The sequence below is a fragment of the Bufo gargarizans genome, unplaced genomic scaffold (genome assembly GCF_014858855.1).
Source record: "Bufo gargarizans isolate SCDJY-AF-19 unplaced genomic scaffold, ASM1485885v1 fragScaff_scaffold_672_pilon, whole genome shotgun sequence".
NCBI classification, from domain to species: Eukaryota; Metazoa; Chordata; class Amphibia; order Anura; family Bufonidae; genus Bufo; species Bufo gargarizans.
In genome coordinates this window covers 34,998-61,657 of record NW_025334160.1, presented here as the reverse complement: position 1 = coordinate 61,657, position 26,660 = coordinate 34,998, and the positions used below count along the sequence as shown (strand labels likewise).

The 26,660-nt window shown below is 48.0% G+C and overlaps 1 protein-coding gene across 1 annotated transcript; it reads right to left on the bottom strand.

The window, feature by feature from the left end:
* GRINA (glutamate ionotropic receptor NMDA type subunit associated protein 1) lies at positions 1-26,660 on the bottom strand. The gene is made up of 7 exons (XM_044273424.1): positions 26,514-26,660; positions 3,038-3,359; positions 2,839-2,963; positions 2,385-2,585; positions 2,185-2,313; positions 1,880-2,023; positions 1-946 (listed from the first exon to the last, which is right to left on the bottom strand). Exons 2-7 carry the CDS (start codon positions 3,333-3,335, stop codon positions 797-799), a joined length of 1,047 nt encoding a protein of 348 aa, XP_044129359.1. The 5' UTR covers positions 3,336-3,359; positions 26,514-26,660; the 3' UTR covers positions 1-796.

The following is a 26,660-nucleotide window of genomic DNA, read 5'->3' as shown; positions in this document are numbered from 1 at the left end:
TGAAAGAGCAAAACTATTTTATTTAATTGAGGTAATCATGCAGTGAGCAGTGCGGCCACAGGGGGGCGGCATTACAGCATCGGCCCACTGCAGAGCAAGCCACGGTCCTGGGAGAAGCAGTGATCAGAGACATCGCGGGGGATGCCTGCTGCCTTCACTGGAGCGAAGCCATCAGCACATGGGGCTGAGGACGCTGGTGGTTGATGACTGGTGCCGGCCATGGAGCATTTCTGGATGTCGACCATCAAATGACTGAGGAATGAAGACTGAACCGTAAAATCGGGGACCTCATCTAGTATCCAGCGGTGCTCCTAGATCATACACCGCGCTAAGTTCACAAGCACAATACTGCAAGTTTCTCCTAGAAGGAAGCGGCTTGCATTGTCCAGAGCAGATCCGGAGGGGGTTTGGTCCAGTATCTCCTTACCCATGCAATACAGACACAGCCGATGTCTGCAAGGAGAATGTTTGAAGTTATATACAGTGCCATCACAGGCCAGCCCGTCATCCCACCGAGGCAGGAGAGGACACCCAGGCCTGAGCAATTCACATTGAGGGCTATGAAATGACTAGTGTCTCATGTGCCACAGAGGAGCAACAGCTACAAACCAAAGAACGGGCAAGAAGGGTCCGGCGAGAAATGTGGAGGCCGCTGGTCCGGTAAAGGGGTCCAGTACAGTGACTGCAGGAGAAGCTGCTTACAGGTAACATTAGCAGGAACATTCACAGGGAACCACGGGGGGAGCGGAGGAGGATCCGGGATATGGTCTGGAACCGGTGTGCTGCCACACGCTGCTCACTCCTTCGCCTTGCCGATTATAGCCAGGATGTAGAGGAAGATATTAATGATATCTGTGTACAAGTTGAGGGCTGCAAACACATACTCCTCAGGGCTGAGAGACAACTGCTTGTTCCCCAGGATCATCTGCGTGTCCACTGCCAGGAACTAGACAGGAAACACAAGGGAGAAACCGTCAGAAAAACCGAAAGGAGAAAGTGGAAGGAAACAAAAAAAAAACGAAGGAGAAGAAAGCAGAAGGAAAGGACTCAGAAAAACTAAGAAGGAGAAGAAAGCAGAAGGAAAGGACTCAGAAAAACTAAGGAGAAGAAAGCAGAAGGAAAGACTCAGAAAATCTAAGAAGGAGAAGAAAGCAGAAGGAAAGGACTCAGAAAAACTAAGAAGGAGAAGAAAGCAGAAGGAAAGACTCAGAAAAACTAAGAAGGAGAAGAAAGCAGAAGGAAAGGACTCAGAAAAACTAAGAAGGAGAAGAAAGCAGAAGGAAAGGACTCAGAAAAACTAAGAAGGAGAAGAAAGCAGAAGGAAAGGACTCAGAAAAACTAAGAAGGAGAAGAAAGCAGAAGGAAAGACTCAGAAAAACTAAGAAAAGAGAAGCAGAAGAAAGCAGATGAAAAAAAAATATATAAATAAAAATAAAAAAAAAGGTTCAGAAATTATGAGCGTAGCAGGAAACTGAGGAGTGCGGACAGTGTGCCTCGTGGAGCCTTCCTCCAGGCTGGCGTGTGCGTCCCTCCAGGATGCATGGAGAAGGTTTAGCCCCCCATTTACTTTCTGGGGCGGCTGCTCCTCACTGATCCCAGTACATCATGTCTTCCAGTTATTGGGGGGGGGGGGGGGGGCAGATTATAACTAATCCCTGGGGGCCGCACATAACGAGGGGCTCCTCGCCCATCATCAGTGGGGGTCAGTGCCTCCCCCTCCAGGGGTCATCCTCGCCCTGCGCACCTCCAGAGGTGTAGATAATACCAGGACTAACCCCCGTGAACAGTAGAGCGTCCCCCAGAGGTGTAGATACTACCAGGACTAACCCCCATGAAGAGTAGAGTGTCCCCCAGAGGTGTAGATACTACCAGGACTTACACAAGTAAAGAGCAGTGCCCCCAGAGAGGCATAGACAATCTCCAGGATCTTGTTGCGGATGAAGATGCAGAGTATGGAGAAGATGATGAGGACCACGAGGCTGACCATCAGGACCCCCATGCAGGACGTGAAGTCGTATTTCGTCTGTGGACACGAAGGGTAAACTGTTATACAGACACTTCATGACATGTTGGGTATTCTAGTTCATAGTGGACATGCTGCTCCTCCATGATGGAGACAGGACAATGGGGTGGAGGCCATGGTCACTACGGTACATGGGGTACATTGACCTCAGGACTACTCACCTGCATGGAGAACAGGACCACAGTGAAGCAGACCGCGACTGTAATCCCCATCGCCATGATGACGGCATCTGTGTCATAGAAGCTGGCGATCATCCCGACCATGTAGGAGAGGCTGAGCGTCAGGATGGACTGTGACGGGAGACAGAGCGTTAGACCGAGCCACCACAAGGTCCACCCACGACAGACAACCGAACACTTACCAGGGCCACAAGGTTCCATGGGTGGCGGCGGCGGAAATCTCCACAGCAGCTGAGAGTGATGAGGGAGACGAAGAAGATGGCGTAGGAAAGGTAGTAGGTCCAGGTGTTCCTCTTGACGTAAACCCGGACACTCTCCACAAAGGTGAAAACCGCGACAAAAGCAAAGGTGACGAGGAGCTGAGCCGTGAGAACGAGGAAGACCTGAAAAGACAAGCAAGTGTCACCTCCAGATGCCCCGCCAACACTCCCCAGGGGGCCCCAAATTTTAAGAGAGCCCGTCCCCCCCAGGGGGCCCCAAATTCTAAGAGATAGCCCCCCCAGGGGGCCCCAATTCTACAGGACGGTAGGTGATATAGAGTTTGGACTCCGTGTCAGCGCCGCCCAAAGTATTAGTATATGCAATGATTTGGACCCTCCCCATCTGGGGGCCCCACAGTGCTATATGAACACTAACCTTACGGATGAATGCTCGCCGAATGTTCTTATCATCCCAGCGGCTGATGGGAAAGTCCTGGTTGTCACTGTATGATGGCAGTCCCTCCTCGTGATACGTGGTGCTATGTATGGGGGAACCAAAGTCTGGGGGAGCAAAATATCATTATAAGAGACCTGCTGAGAGGACAGCCTCCCTCCCCCGCAGCCCTGTTACTCACCGCTCTGCTCCGAGGGGTAACCACCTGGTCCATATGGAGGCTGCTGGTATGGCTGGCCAGGATATGGGGCTCCTGGATAGGGCCCCTGGTTGTAAGCAGGAGGATACGGAGGCTGCCCCATAGGTGGTTGAGTGGGGTACGGCATAGTATTCGGGTATGGCACCTCCATAGGATAGGGGGCAGTATTGGGGTACGGGGGCGGTCCATAGCCTGGGGCTGGAACTGGACCTGGTCCTACAGGATATGGGGGATTAGAGTAGGGGTCCTCACTAACCAGGAAGCTCTTCTCATGTGACATCCTGATATCCAATAGTAACAGCACCTGAAACACAGGGAATGATCGCCAGGACATTACATACATGAAAGTGCAACACTAAGTGCACTTATCAAATTATACCAGAACTGAACCAGAAGGGACCAAAGGGAACTACAGACACATTCACTGTAAACAATGTTCCTGGTTCTCACGATCTTCACTCACCCTAAAAGACCCCCAAACCCCTGCACCCAGCAAAGAACTATTTAGATCTTTCTCCATCTTACCCACCCATCTATCCTCCTCCTCAGATCTGTTCCTTAGCAGAAAAGCTTCTCTCTCACACAACCACCTCATGCCCTCTCCTCCTCCCCCCTAAAGCTTACTGCTTACTGCTATCAGCTGGCGATAGATCTTCAAATCCTGGCCCTCCTCAGAAGATCCCCAATATCAGATCTACCTCCCACCACCGACCTCCTTATACAACCTTCTGCAACCCCTTAAACTTGAAAACCATCCACCATGACTCCTGCTCTCCCCCTGACCCCCTTGCAGAAACATGGTTGAACACTCGCTCTGTTTGCAACAAACTCTCCTACATTCACAACCTTTTTCATCTCTTGCAAACTTTCCTTTCTGGGTTTAACAGAAACATGGCCGACACTAGGGCTGAAAAGATTATCGATTAAATCAAGTAACACACAAAAAAATAATAATATATATATGTGTTAGTGCCATGTGACCATGGAGCGCGAGTGAAGCACTTGCTATTACTCACACTCCGTAGTCTCCGTTGGCCGGCACCGCGCTGTATCCTGACGCACACACATCATCAGGATGTAGGGCACGTGAGCGCACACTATGATCTGACACTGACGTGAAGAAGATTAAACTGTGGTGTGTCGGCGGCGTCCCTACAGGAGGGGGACTCACAGGGCGCTGGGAGGGGGGAACCTGAGGGCACTGAGGAATGATGGCGGGGGGGGGGGGGGGGGTCTTCTCTGTTGCCTTACTCTACACTGAACTATGTGTGAATTACTACTGCTATACTACGGCGATTACAATAGAAGACTACATGTCGTACTAGGGTTGTTGCGGGTATCGAAATTTCGATACCCAATCGATACTTTTGTCCCGGTATCGATACGATACCGGGATTTCCGTTTTTTCGATACTGGGCTGCGCTTCTGCGCAGTCTAGTATCTCTGAACATGAGCGCGCCGCTATCGGCGCGCTCATGTTCTCTCAGCAGCACGGGGAGAAGGAAGCTGTCCTCCTCCTCCTCCCTCCCCCTGTGCTGCTGCCACCAATGAGAGGGGCGGAGGAGGGGCGGGGGCACTGCGCCACCAATGAGAAGAGAGGGGCGGAGGAGGGGCGGGCGCACTGCGCCACCAATGATAGGACTATTCCCACACAGAGCGGCGCCCAGCGATGTCTCAGCACTCACCATTAGTCCTGGGCGCCGCTCCGTTCGCCCACAGTGCCCCATTACTGTCTCCTCTCCTGCTCCACATGCTGCTGATTACTATCGAAACGATGGGGAGGAGACATCAGCTTCACTAGTGGGCGTTCCTTCTCCCTGCGCTGTGATTGGACAGCGCTAAAGCCAGTGAGAAGGAACGCCCACTAGTGAAGCTGATGTCTCCTCCCATCGCTCCGATAGTAATCAGCAGCATGTGGAGCAGGAGAGGAGGACTAATGGTGAGTGCTGGGACATCGCTGGGCGCCGCTCTGTGTGGCCTGATAGTGAAAGTCTGGACTCATATACAGTAGTCAGTCAGTCTTTAACACATAACACAGGAGGCGGGTGCTGGCAGCAGAATCGCATTGCCGGCACCCTGCCCCTGACAGGGAGCTGCGATCAGCGGCAGTTAACCCCTCAGGGGTCAACTGCCGCTGATCTGCCAGTACCCGCCTCCTGTATAAAGGGGTAATTATCATTGCTGGTGCAGTGTGCCCCCCCGTCAACCCCCCATCCCATTAAAATCATTGGTGGCACAGTGCGCCGGCCCCTCTCAACCCCCCAGTATTAGAATCATTGGTGGCAGTGGCCACAGGGACCTCTCCCCTCCCCCTCATTGGTGGTGCAGTGGCAGCTTCTGATCGGAGCCCCAGCTGTGTAATCCTGGGGCTCCGATCAGTTACCATGGCAGCCAGGACGCTACAGAAGCACAAGGCACAGAGCAGCAGGGACAGTGTGAAGTCCTATTCACCCTGATAGAGCTCTAACAGGCTGAATAGGAAAAGGGATGAAAGATCCCAGGTTCTAGCCCCTAAGGGGGGAAATAGTTATTAAATAAAAAGTGTAAAAAAAAATAATAATAATAAGTTAAAAAAAAAAACACCAGAATATGAAGTATAAATCACCCCCTTTTCCCAATTTCACATATAAAATATATAAATAATAAACATATTACATATCGCCACGTCAGAAAAGTCCAAACTATTAAAATATATAAAAAAAAAAAATCTAGGTGGTGAATGCCGGAACAGAAAAAAAAAAAAAAAAAAACTGCACGATTCGCCATTTTTAAAAATGCGGAATGCACGTGGCTTTTTTGGTTTATTTTTTACGCGTGGTATCGAATGGTATCGAGTATCGCAATACTTTTTCATGGTATCGAAACCGAATCAAAAATTTGGTATCCGCCAGGTTTATTTAGGCACAAAGGTTTGCACAGCAGAAAACAAACAAAACAAAGTAAATCCTTGCGTCCGGCGCTAAGCTATACAGTCGTGTCCTGACTATACGGTGCGGGGCTGCTCCCCAACATCCACAACACAAATGGTAAAGCAAACCTTTTGTTTTTCCCGCATCCAAACATAGCTCTCTCTTCAGCAACACAGGTTACAGTCCTGAGACTCAGCACAGGAGAGACCTGTTGTGCTCTCTTCCTGTTTATTTAAAGTCCACCTGGAGCGGCGTGTACTCCACTTGCCGGAATTACACGCCAGATCCGGAAAAGCGCAAGTGAACTGAAAGCACTTGAAGACCGATCAGTCTTCAAAATGCTTTCAGTGTTACTATGGCACCCAGGACGCTATTAAAGGCCTGGTTGCCATTGTAGTAGTGGGGAGCAGGGGAGCGGTATACTTACCGTCCGTGCGGCTCCCGGGGCGCTCCAGAATTACATCAGAGCGCCCCATGCGCATGGATGATGTGCCATGCGATCACGTGATCCATGCGCTTGGGGCGCCCTGATGTCACTCTGGAGCGCCCCGGGAGCCGCACGGACGGTAAGTATACTGCTCCCCACTACACTTTACCATGGCTGCCAGGACTTTAGCGTCCCGGCAGCCATGGTAACCATTCAGAAAAAGCTAAACGTCGGATCCGGCAATGCGCCGAAACGACATTTAGCTTAAGGCCGGATCCAGATCAATGCCTTTCAATGTGCAGGAATTGTTGTGCTTTTATTTCAGGTTCCACTCTTCAGAGGTTTGGATACTGTCTGATCTGTAGACAGCTCTCCATAATGCAGCAGGAAATTACCTTTTTGAAATATGAGATTTTTAAATTAAAGGGTTTCTACCACTTAGGTGTCACATATTTGGCTGTCAGACACTAGCGATCCGCTAGTGTCTGCTCTGGCCAACCATCCTAATATAATTGCTTTTGGGGCGGTGGTTTGGCTAAAAAAACTACTTTTATTAATATGCTAATGAGCCTCTAGGTGCTATGGGGGCGTCATTAGCACCTAGAGGCTCCGTCTACCTTCAGAAACGGCCGCCGCCGAGCGCGTCCCTCCAGCCCGCCCATCTCCTCCTGAATGCGATCCTCGTATGTATTCTGCGCATGCGCAGTGAATGTCTGATCGCTTCCTTGCTCAGACATCTCCACTGCGCCTGCGCGATGACGCCATAGTGCTCCGAGGACAGGCGCAGTGGAGATGTCTGAGCGGGGAAGCTGTCAGACATTTCCTGCGCATGCGCAGAATACATACGAGGATCGCATTCAGGAGGAGATGGGCGGGCTGGAGGGACGCGCTGGGGGCGGCAGTTTCTAAAGGTAGACGGAGCCTCTAGGTGCTAATGACGCCCCCATAGCACCTAGAGGCTCATTAGCATATTAATAAAAGTAGTTTTTTTAGCCAAACCACCGCCCCAAAAGCAATTGTATTAGAATGGTTGGCCAGAGCAGACACTAGCGGATCGCTAGTGTCTGACAGCCAAATATGTGACTCCTAAGTGGTAGAAACCCTTTAACTACTAAATAAACTCAGGCTGAGAACATTGCAATGCCACTGCCACAGAGGCCCCCTAGAAATGGAAGAAGGGTTACTGTAGGTTCTGGTAAACAGAGTTGTGGATAGAAGGCATGTCCCACAGTCTGTGGCTCTCTAACTCATTTGCAGCACTTTCAGAGTGCAAGAGCAACATGGAGGATGGCTCAAGCACAGTGGGTGAGAAACAATCATCTCCCATGCCTAAAGTATGTAAGACTGCAGCCAAAGACAAAAAGGAGAAGGTGAGGATTGATAGTAAGCAGCTGTTAGTGGGCGATTCCATCATAAGAGGTGTGAAGTTTGAGGAGAATGGTGTTGTGAGAGGTCTCCCTGGTGCTACCGCCAGCAGGGATAGACGACGGATCCTTAATATTGTTAGGCAAGCAAAGCAGGAAAAGGAGGTGGATGTTATTCTCCATCTTGGGACATACGATCTGGCTTGCAATGAGGTTTCAAAAGGTGAAAGAAGCTTTTCACACACTTGGAAAAGATATATGTTCTCTGCAGTTTTGCCTGTGCATAATCTTCAGCATGACAGGAAGATGCGCATTAAGGAATTCAATGTATGGCTTGGTGAATGGTGTCTGAACCAGGGGTTTGGCTTTGTGATTCATGTTGGCTCTGGTTGGAATGGAAAAGCACTGTACAAGAAAGATAGTTTGCATCTTTCTCTCAAGGGAACAAATGTCCTCGGTGAACAGTTCCAAGTATTTGCTAAGAAGCATTTAAACTAGGAAAGGGGGGCAAAAGAGTGATAATCCAGCAGTCCAACTGCCCCCCGGAACAATGCCAGAGGCGGCCAGTAGCACAAAGGTTAAGAAATGACAAGCCCAGAGTCTTGTCTACAAATGCTCGCAGTCTAGGGAATAAGATCAATGGACTTGAGGCTATAATGGCATCTGAGAATATAGATGTAGTGGCTGTTACTGAGACGTGGTTCAAGGGGAGTAATGACTGGGATATATCAATACCAGGGTTCTCTCTATACAGGAAAGACAGAGAAGGCAAGAAGGGGGAGGGGTGGCCCTGTATGTGAAAGATAGCATAAAATCTAATTTGATACAAGTTAGCGAGAACAATTTAGAGTCAGTTTGGGTTACCTTGCAGCTTGATAATCATAAGGTAACTTGTGTAGGTGTGATCTATAGGGCACCTGGCCAAATCAAAGAATTAGATGATCTACTAGTTGAGGAAATAGCTAAAATGACAATGAAGGGGGAAGTTATCATTATGGGAGACATCAATCTTCCAGATATAAACTGGAAAACCAAAATAGCTAGTTCTGCCAGGAGTACAGATATTCTAAACTCCCTACTGGGATTATCTCTACAGCAAGTAGTGGAGGAGCCAACCCGGAAGGAGGCCATTTTAGATTCAGTATTCACAAATGGGAATTTGGTATCCGATATTACTGTAGGGCAGGCATGTCCAAACTACGGCCCTCCAGCTGTTGCTAAACTACAATTCCCAGCATGCCCTAATAGCTGTAAGCTATCCAGGCATGCTGGGAGTTGTAGTTTAGCAGCAGCTGGAGGGCCGCAGTTTGGACATGACTGCTGTAGGGGAAAGCTTGGGATCTAGTGATCACCAGTCAGTGTGCTTTACTATAAGTACAGTGACTGAGTCACACCACACAAAAAAGTTTTAGATTTTAACAGACAAATTTGGAGGATAACAGACAAATTTGGAGGATAACAGACAAATTTGGAGGATAACAGACAAATTTGGAGGATAACAGACAAATTTGGAGGATAACAGACAAATTTGGAGGATAACAGACAAATTTGGAGGATAACAGACAAATTTGGAGGATAACAGACAAATTTGGAGGATAACAGACAAATTTGGAGGATAACAGACAAATTTGGAGGATAACAGACAAATTTATAAGATTAGGCAGAGAGAGGCCAAACAAGTTATAAGAGCTTCTAAAGCACAGGCAGAAGAGAAATGAGCTCAGGCAGGGAAAAAAGGCGATAAGAAATTTTTCAGATACATAAATGAAAAAAGGAAACTAAAACAAGGAATTACCAAATTAAAAACAAAAAGGAAGGTATATGGAAGAAGATAAAGAACTAGCTGACTGCCTCAATGAATACTTCTATTCAGTTTTTAAAGAGGAAAATGAAGGAGAAGGACCTCAGTTAGGAAAGAAGACGAATTAATCTTTTGATGCCTGTGTCTTTACAGAGGAAGAGGTTCTAAGTCAACTGTCTAAAATTACTACAAATAAGTCACAGGGGCCTGATGGGATACACCCAAAGCTATTAAAAGAGCTCAGCGGTGAACTAGCAAAACCAATAACAGATTTATTTAACCAATCACTGGCAACAGGAGTCGTCCCAGAAGATTGGAAATTAGCAAATGTTGTGCCCATTCACATGAAAGGTAATAGGGAGGAATCGGGCAACTATAGGCCAGTAAGCCTGACATCAATAGTGGGGAAATTAATGGAAACCATACTTAAGGAGAGGATTGTGGAACATCTAAAATCCCATGGATTCAAAGATGAAAAACAGCCTGGGTTTACTTCAGGGAGATCATGTCAAACTAATCTTATTGATTTTTTTTGATTGGGTGACTAAAATAATAGATGGCGGAGGTGCAGAAGACATCGCTTATCTGGACTTTAGTAAGGCTTTTGATACTGTCCCACATAGAAGGCTTATCGATAAAGTGCAGTCTTTGGGCTTGGACTCCCATATTGTTGAATGGATTAGGCAGTGGCTGAGGGACAGACAACAGAGGGTTGTAGTCAATGGAGTATATTCAGACCAAGGTCTTGTTACCAGTGGGGACCTCAGGGATCTGTTCTGGGACCCATATTGTTTAATATCTTTATCAGCGACATTGCAGAAGGCCTCGATGGTAAGGTGGGTCTTTTTGCTGATGACACAAAGATTTGTAACAGGGTTGATGTTCCTGGAGGGATACACCGAATGGAAAAGGATTTAGGAAAACTAGAGGAATGGTCAAATATCTGTCAACTAAAATGTAATGTTGATAAGTGCGAGATAATGCACCTGGGGGGTAAAAACCCAAGAGCAGAATATACAACCAGTGACAGTCCTGACCTCAGTGTCTGAGGAAAGGGATTTAGGGGTCATTATTTCAGAAGACTTAAAGGTAGGCAGACCATGTCATAGAGCAGCAGGAGATGCTAGCAGAATGCTGGGGTGTATAGGGAGAGGCATTACCAGTAGACAGAGGGGGGCGCTCATGCCGCTCTACAGAGCACTAGTGAGACCTCATCTGGAGTATTGTGCGCAGTACTGGAGACCATATCTCCAGAAGGATACTGATACTTTGGAGAGAGTTCAGAGAAGATCTACTAAACTGGTACATGGATTGCAGGATAAAACTTACCAGGAAAGATGAAAGGACCTTAACATGTAGAGCTTGGAAGAAAGACGAGACGGAGGGGAGATGAGAGAGACTGCTAAATACATAAAGGGAATCAACAAGGTAAAAGAGGAGGGAATATTTACAAGAAGAAAAACTGCTACAAGAGGACATTGTGTTAAATTAGAGGGGCAAAGGTTTAACAGTAATATCAGGAAGTATTACTTTACTGAGAGAGTAGTGGATGCAGGGAATAGCCTTCCTGCAGAAGTGGTAGCTGCAAATACAGTGGAGGAGTTTAAGCATGCATGGGATAGGCATAAGGCTATCCTTCATATAAGATAGGGCCGGGGGCTATCCATAGTATTCAGTATATTGGGCAGACTAGATGGGCCAAATGGGTCTTATCTGCCGACACATTCTATGTTTCTATAAAAATTGTGGATTCTTTACTTGTTTTACTGTCATTTTTTATTCTCTTCGGGGTCTGGAGGCTGCGATGCTCCGGCCGCTGGGACCCTAGGACAGCGGGCGTCCCCTTCTCTGTCTAATCTCTCAGGTGCCATAGTCACTACGGACGTCTCAGACCCCGGTGTCTGCGGTATTATAGCAGTCCTTGCAGGGCGAGATTAGCCGAATGCAAGGACACCCTTCACACAGTGATCTTTCCATATGCAAATAAGCAATCAAGTGTCCTGAGGGCGGGCCCAAGCCACTCCCTCTGCCAGTCCCTCCCTCAATCAATGGCCCTGTCAATCAAGGAGTAGGAAGGCCTAACAGAGGAAGCATGGGTAAGGAAGTGGCTTGGGCCCACCTTCAAGAAGCTTAACTGATTATTTGCATATGGGGCTTCAGAGCTGTATTCGGCTGTTAGGTCCATCCATGGTCTGGAGTGGGGAGGTGGTGTTCAGATAAATTAGTTGGAGCTCCAGAGCTGTACTCTGCTGCAGCGATTCCTGACGTTCTCCTCTGACCCCCTTCATCCACAGGACCACCTGTCACTGGATGCTCTGCCTCGATCTCTGTTTACTCTCCACACAAGGTCGTCTGGCTCTGAAATCCAGGCCCCAATGACCACGTCTCATTCCAACTCGCTCCGACACCTGATCTTCCCTTATAATGAAGTCACCGAGCCTGATCTTTGGAAATTTTGTCACTGGTTTTATGCTGCACTTCAGGGTCCAATCCAATACCAAATTTTTGTTTAGACTGGTATAAAAGGTGCCAGAGGAGACACTGCTCATTGTTACGACTAAGAACTACTGTTCGAAACGCGTCAAGGTTGCTGCACTTGTGGGTGGATGTCCTGTTTATATGTCTACTGCCTGAATAAAAGACGAAGATTTTAGCTACCAAAATCGTGAGTGCTGGAATTTCATTGTGCTTTCATATCCAATCCAATACACCCGGGGCTGTGCTCCACCTCGAACCTTATACTGTGCATCATACTGTCCATTACACTCTCCCCCCCTCATCATCATCATACCATACATTACACTCTCCCCTCATCATCATCATCATCCCATCGTCCATTACACTCCCCCCTCATCATCATCATCATCATCATCCCACCATACATTACACTCCCCCCTCATCATCATAATCCCACCGTCCATTACACTTCCCCCTCATCATCATCCCACCGGCCATTACACTCCCCCCTCATCTTCATCCCACCGTCCATTACACTCCCCCCTCATCTTCATCCCACCGTCCATTACACTCCCCCCTCATCATCATAATCCCACCGTCCATTACACTTCCCCCTCATCATCATCCCACCGGCCATTACACTTCCCCCTCATCATCATCCCACCGGCCATTACACTCCCCCCTCATCTTCATCCCACCGTCCATTACACTCCCCCCTCATCATCATCCCACCGGCCATTACACTCCCCCCTCATCTTCATCCCACCGTCCATTACACTCCCCCCTCATCATCATCCCACCGGCCGTTACACTCCCCCCTCATCATCATCATACCATACATTAGACCCCCCCCCCCCATCATACATTACACACCCCCCCCCCCCCCCCCCCCCCCCATCATCCCACCGTACATTACATTCCACAACGCTCCAGATGGCAACCATTTTGCCAATGTGCCTTAAAACTTGCAGATGGCGACAAGACTTCTTAGCTTTGCCGACATTTGCGACAGGGCTGCCGCGCTGTAGCTGAATATTGCGGCGGGGCATGGGAGCCAATTATTCCTTGCCCCGCTCGGCAACACCGGGGAGAAGGAAGCAGTCTCTCTCTCACCCCCTCCTCCGTGTGCCACCAATTATGTTAAAGGAACACGGTCACCTGGATATTTACTGAGCCAACATCACCACCACCACCACATCAGTCTCCACCATTTACATTAAAATAAACCAGTATTACTGCCCTGTGTCTATAAACTCGGGGACGCCCCTCCAGCAGTTGGAGCCCAGCCGCTCCCATTACTTCGGAGCCCAGCAGCGCCCCACTGCTAATTTATTCACTGCTCAGCGCCGACGTAAGGTTTGTGCAGACAGCGCATGCGCAATGAGTTCTGTGAGGCTGATGCCAGGAAGCGAGTACTGGCTGCAGAATCACATAGCTGGCACCTGACCTCTATGACAGGGTGCTAAGATCTGCGGCAGTTAACCCTTCAGGTGCCGCACTAGCCTCCTGTATTTGAAGTAATGGGCGAGTTAACATCATTGGTGGCGCAGTGTGCCCGCCCCCCCCCCCCTTTCCTTCAGTATTAAAACATTGGTGGTGCAGTGCGCCCCCCCCCCCCACCCCACCCAAGTATTAGTCTTTGGTGGCATTGGCCACAGGGTCCCCTCCATCTCAGCAGCAGTTGTGATTGGAGCACCAGCAGTGTAATCGCGGGGCTCTGATCGGTTACCATGGCAGCCAGGACACTACTGAAGCCGTCCATGGTCAGCTCCCTGCCGCTGTGTGTACTATGCACCGGGCAGCAGGGAGAGTGTGAGCTCCTAGTCACCACAATCAGGGGGAACAGAACAAGGGTTCTAGCCCCTAAGGGGGATAATAGTTGGTAGTAAATAGAAAGTAACACAAAACACCAAAATATTAAATAAATATAAAGTATAATGAAAATTGCTTATGGTAATTAGATTTTCCAGGACAGCACGTAGAGACAGCACTCTCATCTCTTGGCATCACTGACCTGGCCCTCTCCTGGATCACATCATACCTCACAGACCGGACGTTTAGCGTCTCCCACTCCCGCACCACCTCCTCGTCTCATGCCCTCTCTGTTGGTGTCCCGCAAGGCTCTGTCCTAGGACCCCTGCTCTTCTCTATCTACACTTTTGGCCTGGGACAGCTCATAGAGTCCCATGGCTTTCAGTATCACTCCTACGCTGATGACACACAAATCTACCTCTCTGGTCCAGACATCACCACCTTACTATCTAGAATCCCACAATGTCTATCTTCTATATCATCCTTCTTCGCCTCTCGCTTTCTTAAACTTAACATGGATAAGACAGAATTCATAATCTTTCCCCCATCTTGTTCAACCCCCCCAACAGACCTATCTATCACGATCAATGGCTGCACATTATCCCCAGTCAACAAAGCCCGCTGCCTTGGAGTGATCTTGGATTCTGCCCTTTCCTTCCGACCGCACATCCAAGCCCTTTCCACCACCTGCCGTCTCCAACTCAAAAACATCTCCCGCATCCGCGCTTTCCTTAACTTTGAATCTGCGAAAATACTTGTACATGCCCTCATCATCTCCCGCCTAGACTACTGCAACATCCTCCTCTGTGGCCTTCCATCTAGCACCCTCACACCCCTCCAATCTATCCTCAACTCCGCTGCCCGACTAATCCACCTCTCACCTTATTACTCCTCTGCCTCTCCCCTTTGCCAATCCCTTCACTGGCTCCCCATTGCCCAACGAATTCACTTCAAAGTACTTACAAATACATACAAGGCCGTCCATAACCTGTCCCCTCCCTACATCTCTGAGCTAATTTCCCGATACACCCCCACACGCACTCTCCGATCCTCACAAGACCTCCTTCTCTCCTCTTATTGCCTCTTCCCACAATCGACTCCAGGATTTCTCCCGTGCATCCCCCATACTCTGGAACTCGCTGCCCCAACATATCAGACTCTCACCTACAGTGGAATCCTTCAAAAGAAACCTGAAAACCCACCTCTTCAGACAAGCCTACAACCCGTGACCCTGCTGCCTCTATACCGCCATGACCAACTTAACCCGCACCTACTGTGTCCTTCTCCCATACCATGTAGATTGTAAGCCCTCACGGGCAGGGCCCTCTCTCCTCCTGCACCAGTCTGTAACTCATCTTGTTTATGATTAGTGCAATTGTCTGTATTATGTATGTGCACCGCCTATCATATGTACAGCGCTATGGAATGAATGGCGCTTAAATAATATTATTATTATTATTATTAATAATAATCTGCCCCGAGACAGGAAACCTCTCAACGAAAAAGGCAGAGACTCTCCTCCACCTCAGTGTTCTGACAATTATAACCATATAACATTTCATAAATATACACTCCAGTAACAACCTTTACCACAGTCTCTAGAATACATTAACCCCTTAAGGACACAGGACGCACCGGTACGCCCTATTTCCCAGAGTCCTTAAGGACACAGGACGTACCGGTACGTCCTGACTTAAAATCGGGATTCCGGCGCCACGGGGGTTAATCGGAACGGGACGCCGGCTGAAATCATTCAGCCGGCATACCGTAACAACGCAGGGGGGTCATTTGACCCCCCCGTATCGGCGATCGCAGAAAACCGCAGGTCAATTCAGACCTGCGGTTTTCTGCGTTTCCGGTCCATTCGGGTGTCCTGTGACCCGATGAACCGGAAAAAAGACTGCGATCGGTGGCGTAATTATACACCACCAATCGCAGTCCGAAGATTTGGAGAGGCGGTGCTGGCCCTGGTGCTGATGCCTGCTGTCCAGGGTGCTGATTGGTGCAGGGGAGAGAGGCGCGAGATTCAAACTTCCTGCGCTCCTCTCTCCCCTCCTCTTCCTGTCCAGCACCCTGACCATGCAGCATCGTCCAGCACCAGCTCCTGTGTCCCCCTAATCGGCATCCATCACCCTCCTGCACCCATCGCCACCCAGGTAGGTTAGGGTCAGTGAGGGAGAGGCACCGTTAGGCAGGGAAAGAAGGGAAAAGTAAGTTAGGAAAGAAAAAAAAAGAAAAAAAGTACTTTTATTCCAAACTTCCATCTATCCATCTAACCCTAACCCAGACCTGCCCCCTGCCACTTTTCCCCCCCCACACACACACACACACACACACACACCAGCCGCCCCCCCCCCCCCCCACACCAGCCTTGTTACATTGCCTCAAAAAAGAGTAATATAGAGCAACCAAAAATCAAATTTACCCCAAAAATAGTCCCAAAACAACAACCACCTTATCCCGTAGTTTCCTATATGGGGTCACTTTTATGGAGTTTCTATTCTAGGGGGGCATCAGGGGGCTTGAAAGGGTACATGGTGTAAATAAACCAGTCCAGCAAAATCTGCCTTCCAAAACCCATATGGTGTTCCCCTTCTTCTATGTCCTGCCGTTTGGCCAAATAGTAGTTTACAACCACATATGGGGTGTTTCTGCAAACTACAGAATCAGGGCAACCCATTTTGAGTGTTTGGCAGTTAACCCTTGTTTTACTCCTGGAAAAAATTGATTATATTGGAAAATTTTCCAAAAAATAGAAATTTCTAAATTGTTTCTCCATCTGCCATTAACTCTTGTGGAACACCTAAAGGGTTAATAAAGTTTGAAAAAACAGTTTTGAATACCTTGAGGGGTGTAGTTTCTAGAAACTATTATCTAAGCCTCACAATATGACTTCAAACCTGAACTGGTCCATAAAAAGTGGGATTTTGAAGATTTCTGAAAAAATCTCAAAATTTGCTTCTAAACTTCTAAGCCTTGTAACATCCCCAAAAAATAAAATATCATTCCCAAAATGCTACAAACATGAAGTAGACATATGGGGAATGTAAAGTCATCACAATTTTTGGGGGTATTACTATGTATTACAGAAGTAGAGAAACTGAAACTTTGAAATTTGCTAATTTTTCAAAATTTTTGGTAAAATTTTTATTTTTTTATGCAAAAAAATTAACTTTTTTGACCCAATTTTAGCAGTGTCATGAAGTACAATATGTGGCGAAAAAAAACTATCTCAGAACGGCCTGGGTAAGTCAAAGCGTTTTAAAGTTATGAGCACTTAAAGTGACACTGGTCAGATTTGCAAAAAATGGCCTGGTCCTTAAGGGGTTAAAAAAAAATATGTTTATATTATGCACAGCTGTGCCAAAAAACGCACACACCGAAAACAAGAAGGGAGGGAAAATAAGGGTGCTGTCCTGGGCTCTGGAAAGTCCAATTACAGTAAGTAATTGTTCCCATACACCCAGGACAGCACGTAGAGGAGCGAATTCACAGAGAAGACTTAGGGTGGGTTGACAAAAGAAAGCACTTTCTTCCCAAAGGATAGATTTGCAGGAGAAGAGAGATCAAGCCTATAATGTCTGAAAAAGGTGGAAGGAGAAGACCACGTTGCCGATTCACAGATGTCCTCAATAGAGGCATTACCCCTCACCGCCCAGGAGGATGCTACTGCTCTGGTAGAATGTGCTTTAACTTCCTCTGGAGTCGGGAGACCGGAGAAAGTGTAGGCCAAAGAAATAGCGGACGTGATCCATCTTGCAATTGAAGATTTTGGAAGAGAATAAACAGAGAGGAGGACTTCCTTCATTCTTTAGTGCGTGCAAGATGATGAATCACGGCCCTTCTGACATCTAAACAATGGAGAGTCTCTTCTTTCCTATTCTTTGGATCCTGAAAAAAGGCCGGGAGAACGATGTTCTGAGATCTGTGAAATTTTGAAGCTACTTTTGGAAGGAAGGCAGGATCTGGATTAGCTGAAATGGCCTGGATCTCGTTAACATTTTGAGCAGAAGCAATGGCTACTAAACAGACATAGCTTAAAAGGTTAAGCACCTAATATAGATTTCTTCTAAGGGCTCAAAGGGAGGTTTGGTCAAAGCACCTAATACTAGGTTCAAATTCCACAGAGGAACCCCAGGGATTCACAGGAGGTGTAGACCTCCTAACTGCCTGAAAAAACCTAATAATCCATGGAGAACTCACAATATCCTGACTGAAAAGGACAGCTAAGGTTCATGTCTCTGCCCTTAGAGTACTGCAGGCCAAGCCCATGTCAAGACCCTTCTGTAAAAAGTTCCAAAACCAGATTTATAGGGATAACTTCTGGAACACTAAAATTTAATCCCTGAAAACTGCAGGAACCCATGACAAATTCTACAGTAAATATTAATGGTAGTACGTTTTTTATTTTTTAGAAGAGTAGAGACTAGATTATTAGAAAATCCCTTACTTGTTAATAACCTCCTCTCAAATTCCACGCCGACAGATGGAGGTTTTTCACCGACAAGTGGAATATTGGACCCTGACTGAGAAGGTCCTGGGTTTCAGGGAGACCCCAGGGGTCAGAGATGGACATCATCCTGAGCCACGTAAACCAGGTCCTCCTCGGCCAGAAGGGAGCGATTAGAATTACTTTTGCCCCCTCCTCCCCGATTTCCTTAGAACTCTCGGAATCAGCAGGATCGGAGGGAAGGCATAACAGAGAGGAAAGTCCAATTTCTGTAAAAGGGAGTCTATCCCATAAGGGGATCCCCTTGAATCTAGGGGAAAAAATTATGGAACTTTCTTATTGTCGACTGTAGCGAAAAGGTCTTTTGCTGGACAACCCCATAGAACAGAAATCTGCTCGAAAACCCTTTGGCTTAAACTCCACTCTGCCTGGGACAGGGAATGGCAACTTAGAAAATCTGCCTCCACATTGTCTACCCTTCTGTTTTGGACGGCTGAAATTGATGAGTAGTTTTCTTCTGCGATAGAAGCCCAGAAGTTACTATCATTAGACTCCAGCTTCTTGTGCCCCCTGTCTGTTAATATAGGGATACTGTTTTGTTGTCCGACATCACCCTTATATTCTACCCTTTTAGTCTCGGGAGAGCTGCAGATATGGATTTCCGTACCGCAGTTAATTCCTTGAGGTTCGAAGAGCTCTCTCTTTTCCTTCCCAACTGCCCTGAAGGTAACATCCCTGAACGTGAGCCCCCAACTCCATGGGCTTGCATCTGTTAGACAAACTAGATTTTCCAGCTTCCAAGAGAGACCTTGATATAGATTCTTTCTAACTACCAGGTCAGACTCCGAAGGGTCTGCTCCGAGATCTTTAATTTATCTTCCAAGGGAATTCTTCCCTTCTCCCAAAAGGAGAGAATCTCCCACTGGAGAGTCCTTGTATGAAATAGAGCCCATCCTACAGCCAGGATGCAGGTTGACAGGGATCCTAGGATCGACATTCCCCTCCTCAGAGAAATCACCCGATGGTGAAATAAGCCTGAAATCAAAGAAAGTACCTTCTGAATCTTTTCTTCTGTTAAAGAGGACCTTTCACCAGATATAAAACTTCTAAAGTAACTATACAGGCATGTAGAGCGGCGCCCAGGGATCCCCCTGCACTTACTGGTATACCTGGGCGCCGCTCCGTTCTCCCGTAATTGCCTCCGGTATCTTTACAGTTAGGCTCCACCCAGGGGAACCTGCCGGCGCCTCCTTCTCCCATGCTGCAGCGCTCAGCTTTCTCTCAGGCTATGAGCTGAGCGCTGTGATTGGCCGGCGCTGCAGCATGGGAGAATGAGCCTAACTGTAAAGATACCGGAGGCTATACCGGGAGAACAGAGCGGCGCCCAGGTATAACAGTAAGTGCAGGGGGGTTCCTGGGCGCCGCTCAACATGCAAGTATAGTTACTTTAGAAGTTTTATTCTGATGAAAGGTCCTCTTTAAAAAAAGACCTCTGGACCTCGGAGTCCAAAAGAAGACCCAGAAATACCTGTGTTTGAGATGGGGAAGGTCGAGATTTTTTTTTTGTTCAATATCCATCCTAATTCTGCAAAAATATGAACAACCGCTGACACTGAGCCGTCTGCGTGTCTCCTACGATTTTTCTATGACCAAAAGAATCGTCTAAATAAGGAGCAAAAAGAATGTGCTGTTCTCTTATGTGGGCGCTCATCTCGGCTACTATTTTTGTAAATACCCGAGGGGCCATTGACAGGCCGAAGGGCATGGCCTGGAACTGTAGGTGTAATAACTTTCCCTTTATCTGTACTGCCACGCTTAGAAACCTCTGATGTTCCTTGTAAACTGGTACGTGATAGTATGCGTCTTTTAAATCTAAGACTGCCATGAAGCAAGAAGGGAAAAGCAGGTTTACCACCGATTTTATTAATTCCATCTTGAACTTTTTTAGATTTAGGTACAGATTTAATTTTTTTAGGTTTATAATGGTCCTGTAAGAGCCATTTGGCTTTTTCACCAGAATTAAATGGGAGTAGAAACCCTTTCCTTTCTCTTCTACTGGTACTGGAATAAAAAATAAAAAAAAGTGTTCTAACAATTTTAGGACTTCTTCCATGTCTGAGGCTCCTGCTTTTGATGGGGGTATCTTTGTCATCAGAAATTTTTCTGGAGGATGAGAACGAAAATCTAGTTTTAGACCCGATTTGATGATATCCAGGACCCAGGTCTTGTTGGAAATCTGGGCCCAGGCAGGGAGAACATTTTTTAACCTCCCCCCGATTCCTGGTGTCATTGGGGGTCTGACTTCTTTTTATCACCTCCAAATTGATTAAAGAAGAAACCTCTCCCTTTTCTTTGGTTTTTGAATCTATCTTCTCTTCCTCTTATCATCTTTATCTCTATTCCTTTTGAAGGGACGAAAGGACCGATTTGTTCTACCCGCAAAAGAAGAGGAAGAAAATAAACCCAGAAATGTTTTCTTGTTATCTGCTGCTTTTTCAAGTAATTCATCTAACGCCGATCAAAAAAAAATTCTCCCTCACACGGAACTGCACGTAGCTTCTGCTTAGAGCAGGCATCCTCAAACTGTGGCCCTCCAGCTGCTGTAAAACTACAACTCCCACAATGCCCTGCTGTAGGCTGATACCTGGAGGGCCGCAGTTTGAGGATGCCTGGTTTAGAGGGAAGATCTCCCTTCCAGTTTTTAAAGCACAGGGCCCTACAAGCTGAGTTAGATAATGCAGAGGATCTCGCGGCAAACCTGACAGAGTCTGCTAAAGCATCAGCCAGAAAATCCGATTTTTTTTTAATGGTCTGCAGAGAAGCAAGAATGTCCTCCCTAGGAACCCTATTGTGAATCCGATTCTCAAGTTCAGAAAGCCAAACAATCATAGATCTTGCCGCACAAGTAGAAGCAATTCCTGGCCTAAAGGAGGAAGTAGACGCTTCCCATGCACCTTTAAGAAATGCTTCAGCCTTTTTATCGAAGGGATCTTTTAAGACTCCTGTGTCCTCAAAGGGTAACGCTACTTTCCTGGACACCTTAGAGAACGCAACATCATTTTTGGAGCTTGATTCCATGTCGCGGAAGCATCCTCTTCAAAGGGATATTTTCTTTTAAGATTTTTTTTTGATAAAAACCTCTTCTATTTGGTCTTTTCCATTCTCCTTTTATCAAAGATGTAACATTCTCATGAATTGGGAAGAAGGTTCTATGCTTTCTGGATTCCAACCCTCTGGACATAATGTCCTGCATAGACCTAGGTTCTTTAGCTTCCTCAATCCCCGTAGTAGATCTAATCGCTTTCACTAGTCTAGCTACATCTTCAACAGGAAAACACGGTCTTCTCCCTTTTATTTCTTCATCAGAAGAGGAAATAGAGTATCTTACAGGCTCCTCCTCCCCGTCAGAAGCAGAAGAATCCTCAACTAATGGGGAACTATGGCGACTCTGTCTATGGCCCTTAACCAGCGTAGCTTTTTTGTTGGCTGTTTTAGTCCGCATCTGAGCCACACTTTTGGCGGCTCGGATGCGGACCCATTCACTTCAATAGGGCCGCAAAAGATGCGGACAGCACTCAGTGTGCTGTCCGAATCCGATGCTCCGCGAAAAAAAAAATATATAACCTGTCCTATTCTTGTCCGCGTTTTGCAGACAAGAATAGGCAGTTATGTTAAATGGCTGTCCGTGCGGAACGTACACAGACACCATCCGTGTTTTGCAGATCCGGGGTTTGCAGACTGCAAAACACACAATAGTCATGTGCATGAGGCCTAAGGCTTGCAAACACTTGTAAAAGGAAGGCGACTCTTCAGCCACAGTCCTGTCAATACAAGACTGACGCAGCCTCTTGTCCCAATCACGCGGAGAAGCCGCCTTACATACGGCACATTCCACGTTCCTTCTTTTAGACGCAGTTTTTTGGGGCTTAATCTATAATATTAAACAAAAGAAATACCATAAGAATTTGACCCCCATGAATCCATTAGACTTACCCAATTACTCAGGTACTGGGGTAGGAGTGGATCCATTAGCCTCTGCCACTTTGTCCTCCTGCATGGCACTGGACTTCTCTGGCAGTCTTCCGTAGTCAGCAAAGGACGCCAGAACCGCAGACTTTCATGCAGGGCTTCTTTAAATCTCCTGCGTGCACTTCCCGTAGCGTGCGACGTCATCACAGCGCGCTCCACCAGACGTCCTGCACCTTGCCAGCTTCCTGTCGCCCTCTGGTTCCAAAAGCTTCACTCCTCCCCTACCAGGTCATACTGTTAAAGCGACACTTCTGCCTCCGACACACACAACGCCTCAAAACAAAAACTCCCTCCGGAGGCTCGAGGCGTCTCTGCAGGACTGACCCCAGCGCATGTCTGACTGGAGACTGCAGGTAAGGGCTCTGGAAAAAAGTACGGGGGAAGCAAAGCTTGCTTGGACAATCCGATGCAGGCTACCCTCAGAGACAGGAGACCACACTGAGGTGGAGGAGAGTCTGCGGCTTTTTTATTGCGCAGGTTTCCTGTCTCAGGGGGCGGATCCTGAGATGGGAAAATAAACATATCCCATATTACCACGTCCAAAAAAGCCAAACAATTAAAATATAAAAAAATATTATATAATATATCTCCTATGCGGTGAACGTCGTAAAATAAAAAAAAAATAATGCCCGTGTCACCTTGTCCCCCAAAGATACCGTAGGATCAGACCGTTCTATTATGGGCCGGACGTTCCATAAAATGCAGAATGGTGTTTTTTGCGTGCAATGCAATGGTATCGAGTATCGCAAGACTTTATGGTATCGAAACCGAATCAAAAAACATTGGTATCGAAACAACCCGAATATGTGGAGCGGCTCATTACTGAGACTGCGGCGCCGCTTCTAAAGTCTTAGTTTTTAATTATAATTATATAGATTTTCAATTTAGCAACTAAATGTTTCAGTTTAGGAGCCAATGGCTCCTGTTCATTTATTAGTCTGGAGCCCTGCTCCCCCCTCATCATCACCACACCGCCCACTACGTTACACCCTCGCCACACACTACACTCCACCCTCATCACCACACCATACATTACACTCCCCCCCAATCACCACTACACCGTACGTTACACCCTCATCATACCGTATATTACACTCCCCCCCAATCACCACTACACCGTACGTTACACCCTCATCATACCGTATATTAACACTCCCCCCCCCAATCACCACTACACCGTACGTTACACCCTCATCATACCGTATATTACACTCCCCCCCAATCACCACTACACCGTACGTTACACCCTCATCATACCATACATTACACTCCCCCCCCAATCACCACTACACCGTACGTTACACCCTCATCATACCGTATATTACACTCCCCCCCAATCACCACTACACCGTACGTTACACCCTCATCATACCGTATATTACACTCCCCCCCCCAATCACCACTACACCGTACGTTACAACCCTCATCATACCGTATATTACACTCCCCCCCAATCACCACTACACCGTACGTTACACCCTCATCATACCGTATATTACACTCCCCCCCAATCACCACTACACCGGTACGTTACACCCTCATCATACCGTATATTTACACTCCCCCCCCAATCACCACTACACCATACATTACACTCCCCCCCAATCACCACTACAACCGTACGTTACAACCCTCATCATACCGTATATTACACTCCCCCCCAACACCACTACACCGTACGTTACACCCTCATCATACCGTATATTACACTCCCCGCCCCAATCACCACTAACGTACGTTACACCCTCATCATACCGTATATACACTCCCCCCCCCAATCACCACTACACCGTACGTTACACCCTCATCATACCGTATATTACACTCCCCCCCCCCCAATCACCACTACACCGTACGTTACACCCTCATCATACCGTATATTACCACTCCCCCCCATCACCACTACAACCGTACGTTACACCCTCATCATACCGTATATTACACTCCCCCCCCCAATCACCACTACACCGTACGTTACACCCTCATCATACCGTATATTACACTCCCACCCCAATCACCACTACACCGTACGTTACACCCTCATCATACCGTATATTACACTCCCCCCCCCCAATCACCACTACACCGTACGTTACACCCTCATCATACCGTATATTACACTCCCCCCCCCCCCCAATCACCACTACACCGTACATTACACCCTCATCATACCGTATATTACACTCCCCCCCCCCCCCCAATCACCACTACACCGTACGTTACACCCTCATCATACCGTATATTACACTCCCCCCCAATCACCACTACACCGTACGTTACACCTCATCATACCGTATATTACACCCCCCCCAATCACCACTACACCGTACGTTACACCCTCATCATACCGTATATTACACCCCCCCCAATCACCACTACACCGTACGTTACACCCTCATCATACCGTATATTACACCCCCCCCCCAATCACCACTACACCGTACGTTACACCCTCATCATACCGTATATTACACCCCCCCCCCCCCAATCACCACTACACCGTACGTTACACTGCACCCTCAATAAAGAAAAAGGAAAGTTGAGCAGCTCTCACCGGCCCCTCCTTCAGCTGTGAGCACGGATAACCCGAGTCAGGTAACGGGCAATTATATGCGAAAAAAAAAGGGGTTTGAAGAAATCCAGCTCCACTTAGATAAAGGAATATAAATTTATTTTGCTTGCGGTAAAATCTCATCCATCAGTTAGCGGTCTTGTCTACGCGTTTCGGGCTACCAGAGACAATTCCAGCCCTTCCTCATGACACAGTAAGACATTAAAAATGAGACCTTTTAAAGGGGAAGGTGCACCTGCGTTCACAGGTCTGCAACCGCCCCCGGTGCCGCACCTTCAGATAGCTCTTCTCATCAAAAGAAAAAACACAGAAACATTAAAGCACACACATACCTAGCAGAAAATAACTGCAAAAGCAGAGCGGGGAGAGGCATGAGGTCTACGCTGGGGGGGGGGAGTGGGAGAGGTGTTTTCTCTTCATCGACACCCACCCTTTCTGGCACCACATCAGGTGGTATGGCCGTTACATCGATGGACGGGCGGTGTGGCGGCCATACCATCCTTTTGTGGTTACATTAACTCCTGTGTGAACACTATTTCGTTTAGTGTCAACCATGACCGACGGGAGGTTCCCTTCCTGGATTTGCGCCTGAGGGGGACCCCTCCGCCAATCAAGTTTCCACCTGTACCTATAGAAAACCTATGGCAGGAAATACCACAATGTATGCGACATCCTGTCACTCGAAACATGTAATAGCCGACATACCCAGGGGGGAAATAATGTGTGCCGAAGAAAACAGCTTCATGGAGGAAGCTAGAAATATCTCCCATAGACTGGGTAACAGAGCTTACGGCACGAAACGGGTCGAGGGGGCCATACCACGGGTCGAGGGGGCCATACCACGGGTCGAGGGGGCCATACCACGGGTCGAGGGGGCCATAGGTTGCAGACCTGTGAAGACAATCCGTGAACACAGGGGCACCTTCCCCTTTAAAAGGTCTCATTTTTTACATCTTTCTGTGTCATGAGGAAGGGCTGGAATTGTCTCTGGTAGCCCGAAATGGTTAGACAAGACGCTCCACCCTCCCCATCCCACCGTACGTTACGCTCCACTATCATCACATTGTACATCACCCCCCTCAACCCCCTCACACCGTACATTACCCCCCTCACACCGTACATTACCCCCCTCACACCGTACATTACCCCCCTCACACCGTACATTACCCCCTCACACCGTACATTACCCCCCTCACACCGTACATTACCCCCCTCACACCGTACATTACCCCCTCACACCGTACATTACCCCCCTCACACCGTACATTACCCCCCTCACACCGTACATTACCCCCTCACACCGTACATTACCCCCCTCACACCGTACATTACCCCCTCACACCGTACATTACCCCCTCACACCGTACATCACCCCCTCACACCGTACATCACCCCCCTCACCCTCACCCCGTACATTACCCCCCTCACACCGTACATTACCCCCCTCACACCGTACATTACCCCCTCACACCGTACATTACCCCCTCACACCGTACATTACCCCCTCACACCGTACATCACCCCCTCACCCTCACACCGTACATTACCCCCTCACCCCCACACCGTACATTACACTCCATACGATGTATTCAGTAACCCTCCCGTGGTCCTATAACATCCGGGGGCCCCGCACTCACCGGCACAGCGCAGGATCCCGGGCCTCAGGCCGGAGCGGAGGATGCACCGCAGACGTCTTCTGTCATAGGGCGTCACGCGCCTCTCTGCTCACGTAACCGCAATACTGGAGTTTCCGGAGCATGCGCAGACTGCGAGGAGGGGCGGGG

What these genes read in the sequence shown, in the direction of transcription:
- GRINA (XM_044273424.1), bottom strand. Translation starts at nt 3,335, where the DNA reads ATGTCACATGAGAAGAGCTTCCTGGTTAGTGAGGACCCCTACTCTAAT. An exon ending in GGCGAGCATTCATCCGTAAG is followed by an intron (nt 2,586 to 2,838) that starts GTTAGTGTTCAT and finishes TTGTCTTTTCAG; the next exon opens with GTCTTCCTCGTTCTCACGGC. An exon ending in CATGGAACCTTGTGGCCCTG is followed by an intron (nt 2,314 to 2,384) that starts GTAAGTGTTCGG and finishes CTCCCGTCACAG; the next exon opens with TCCATCCTGACGCTCAGCCT.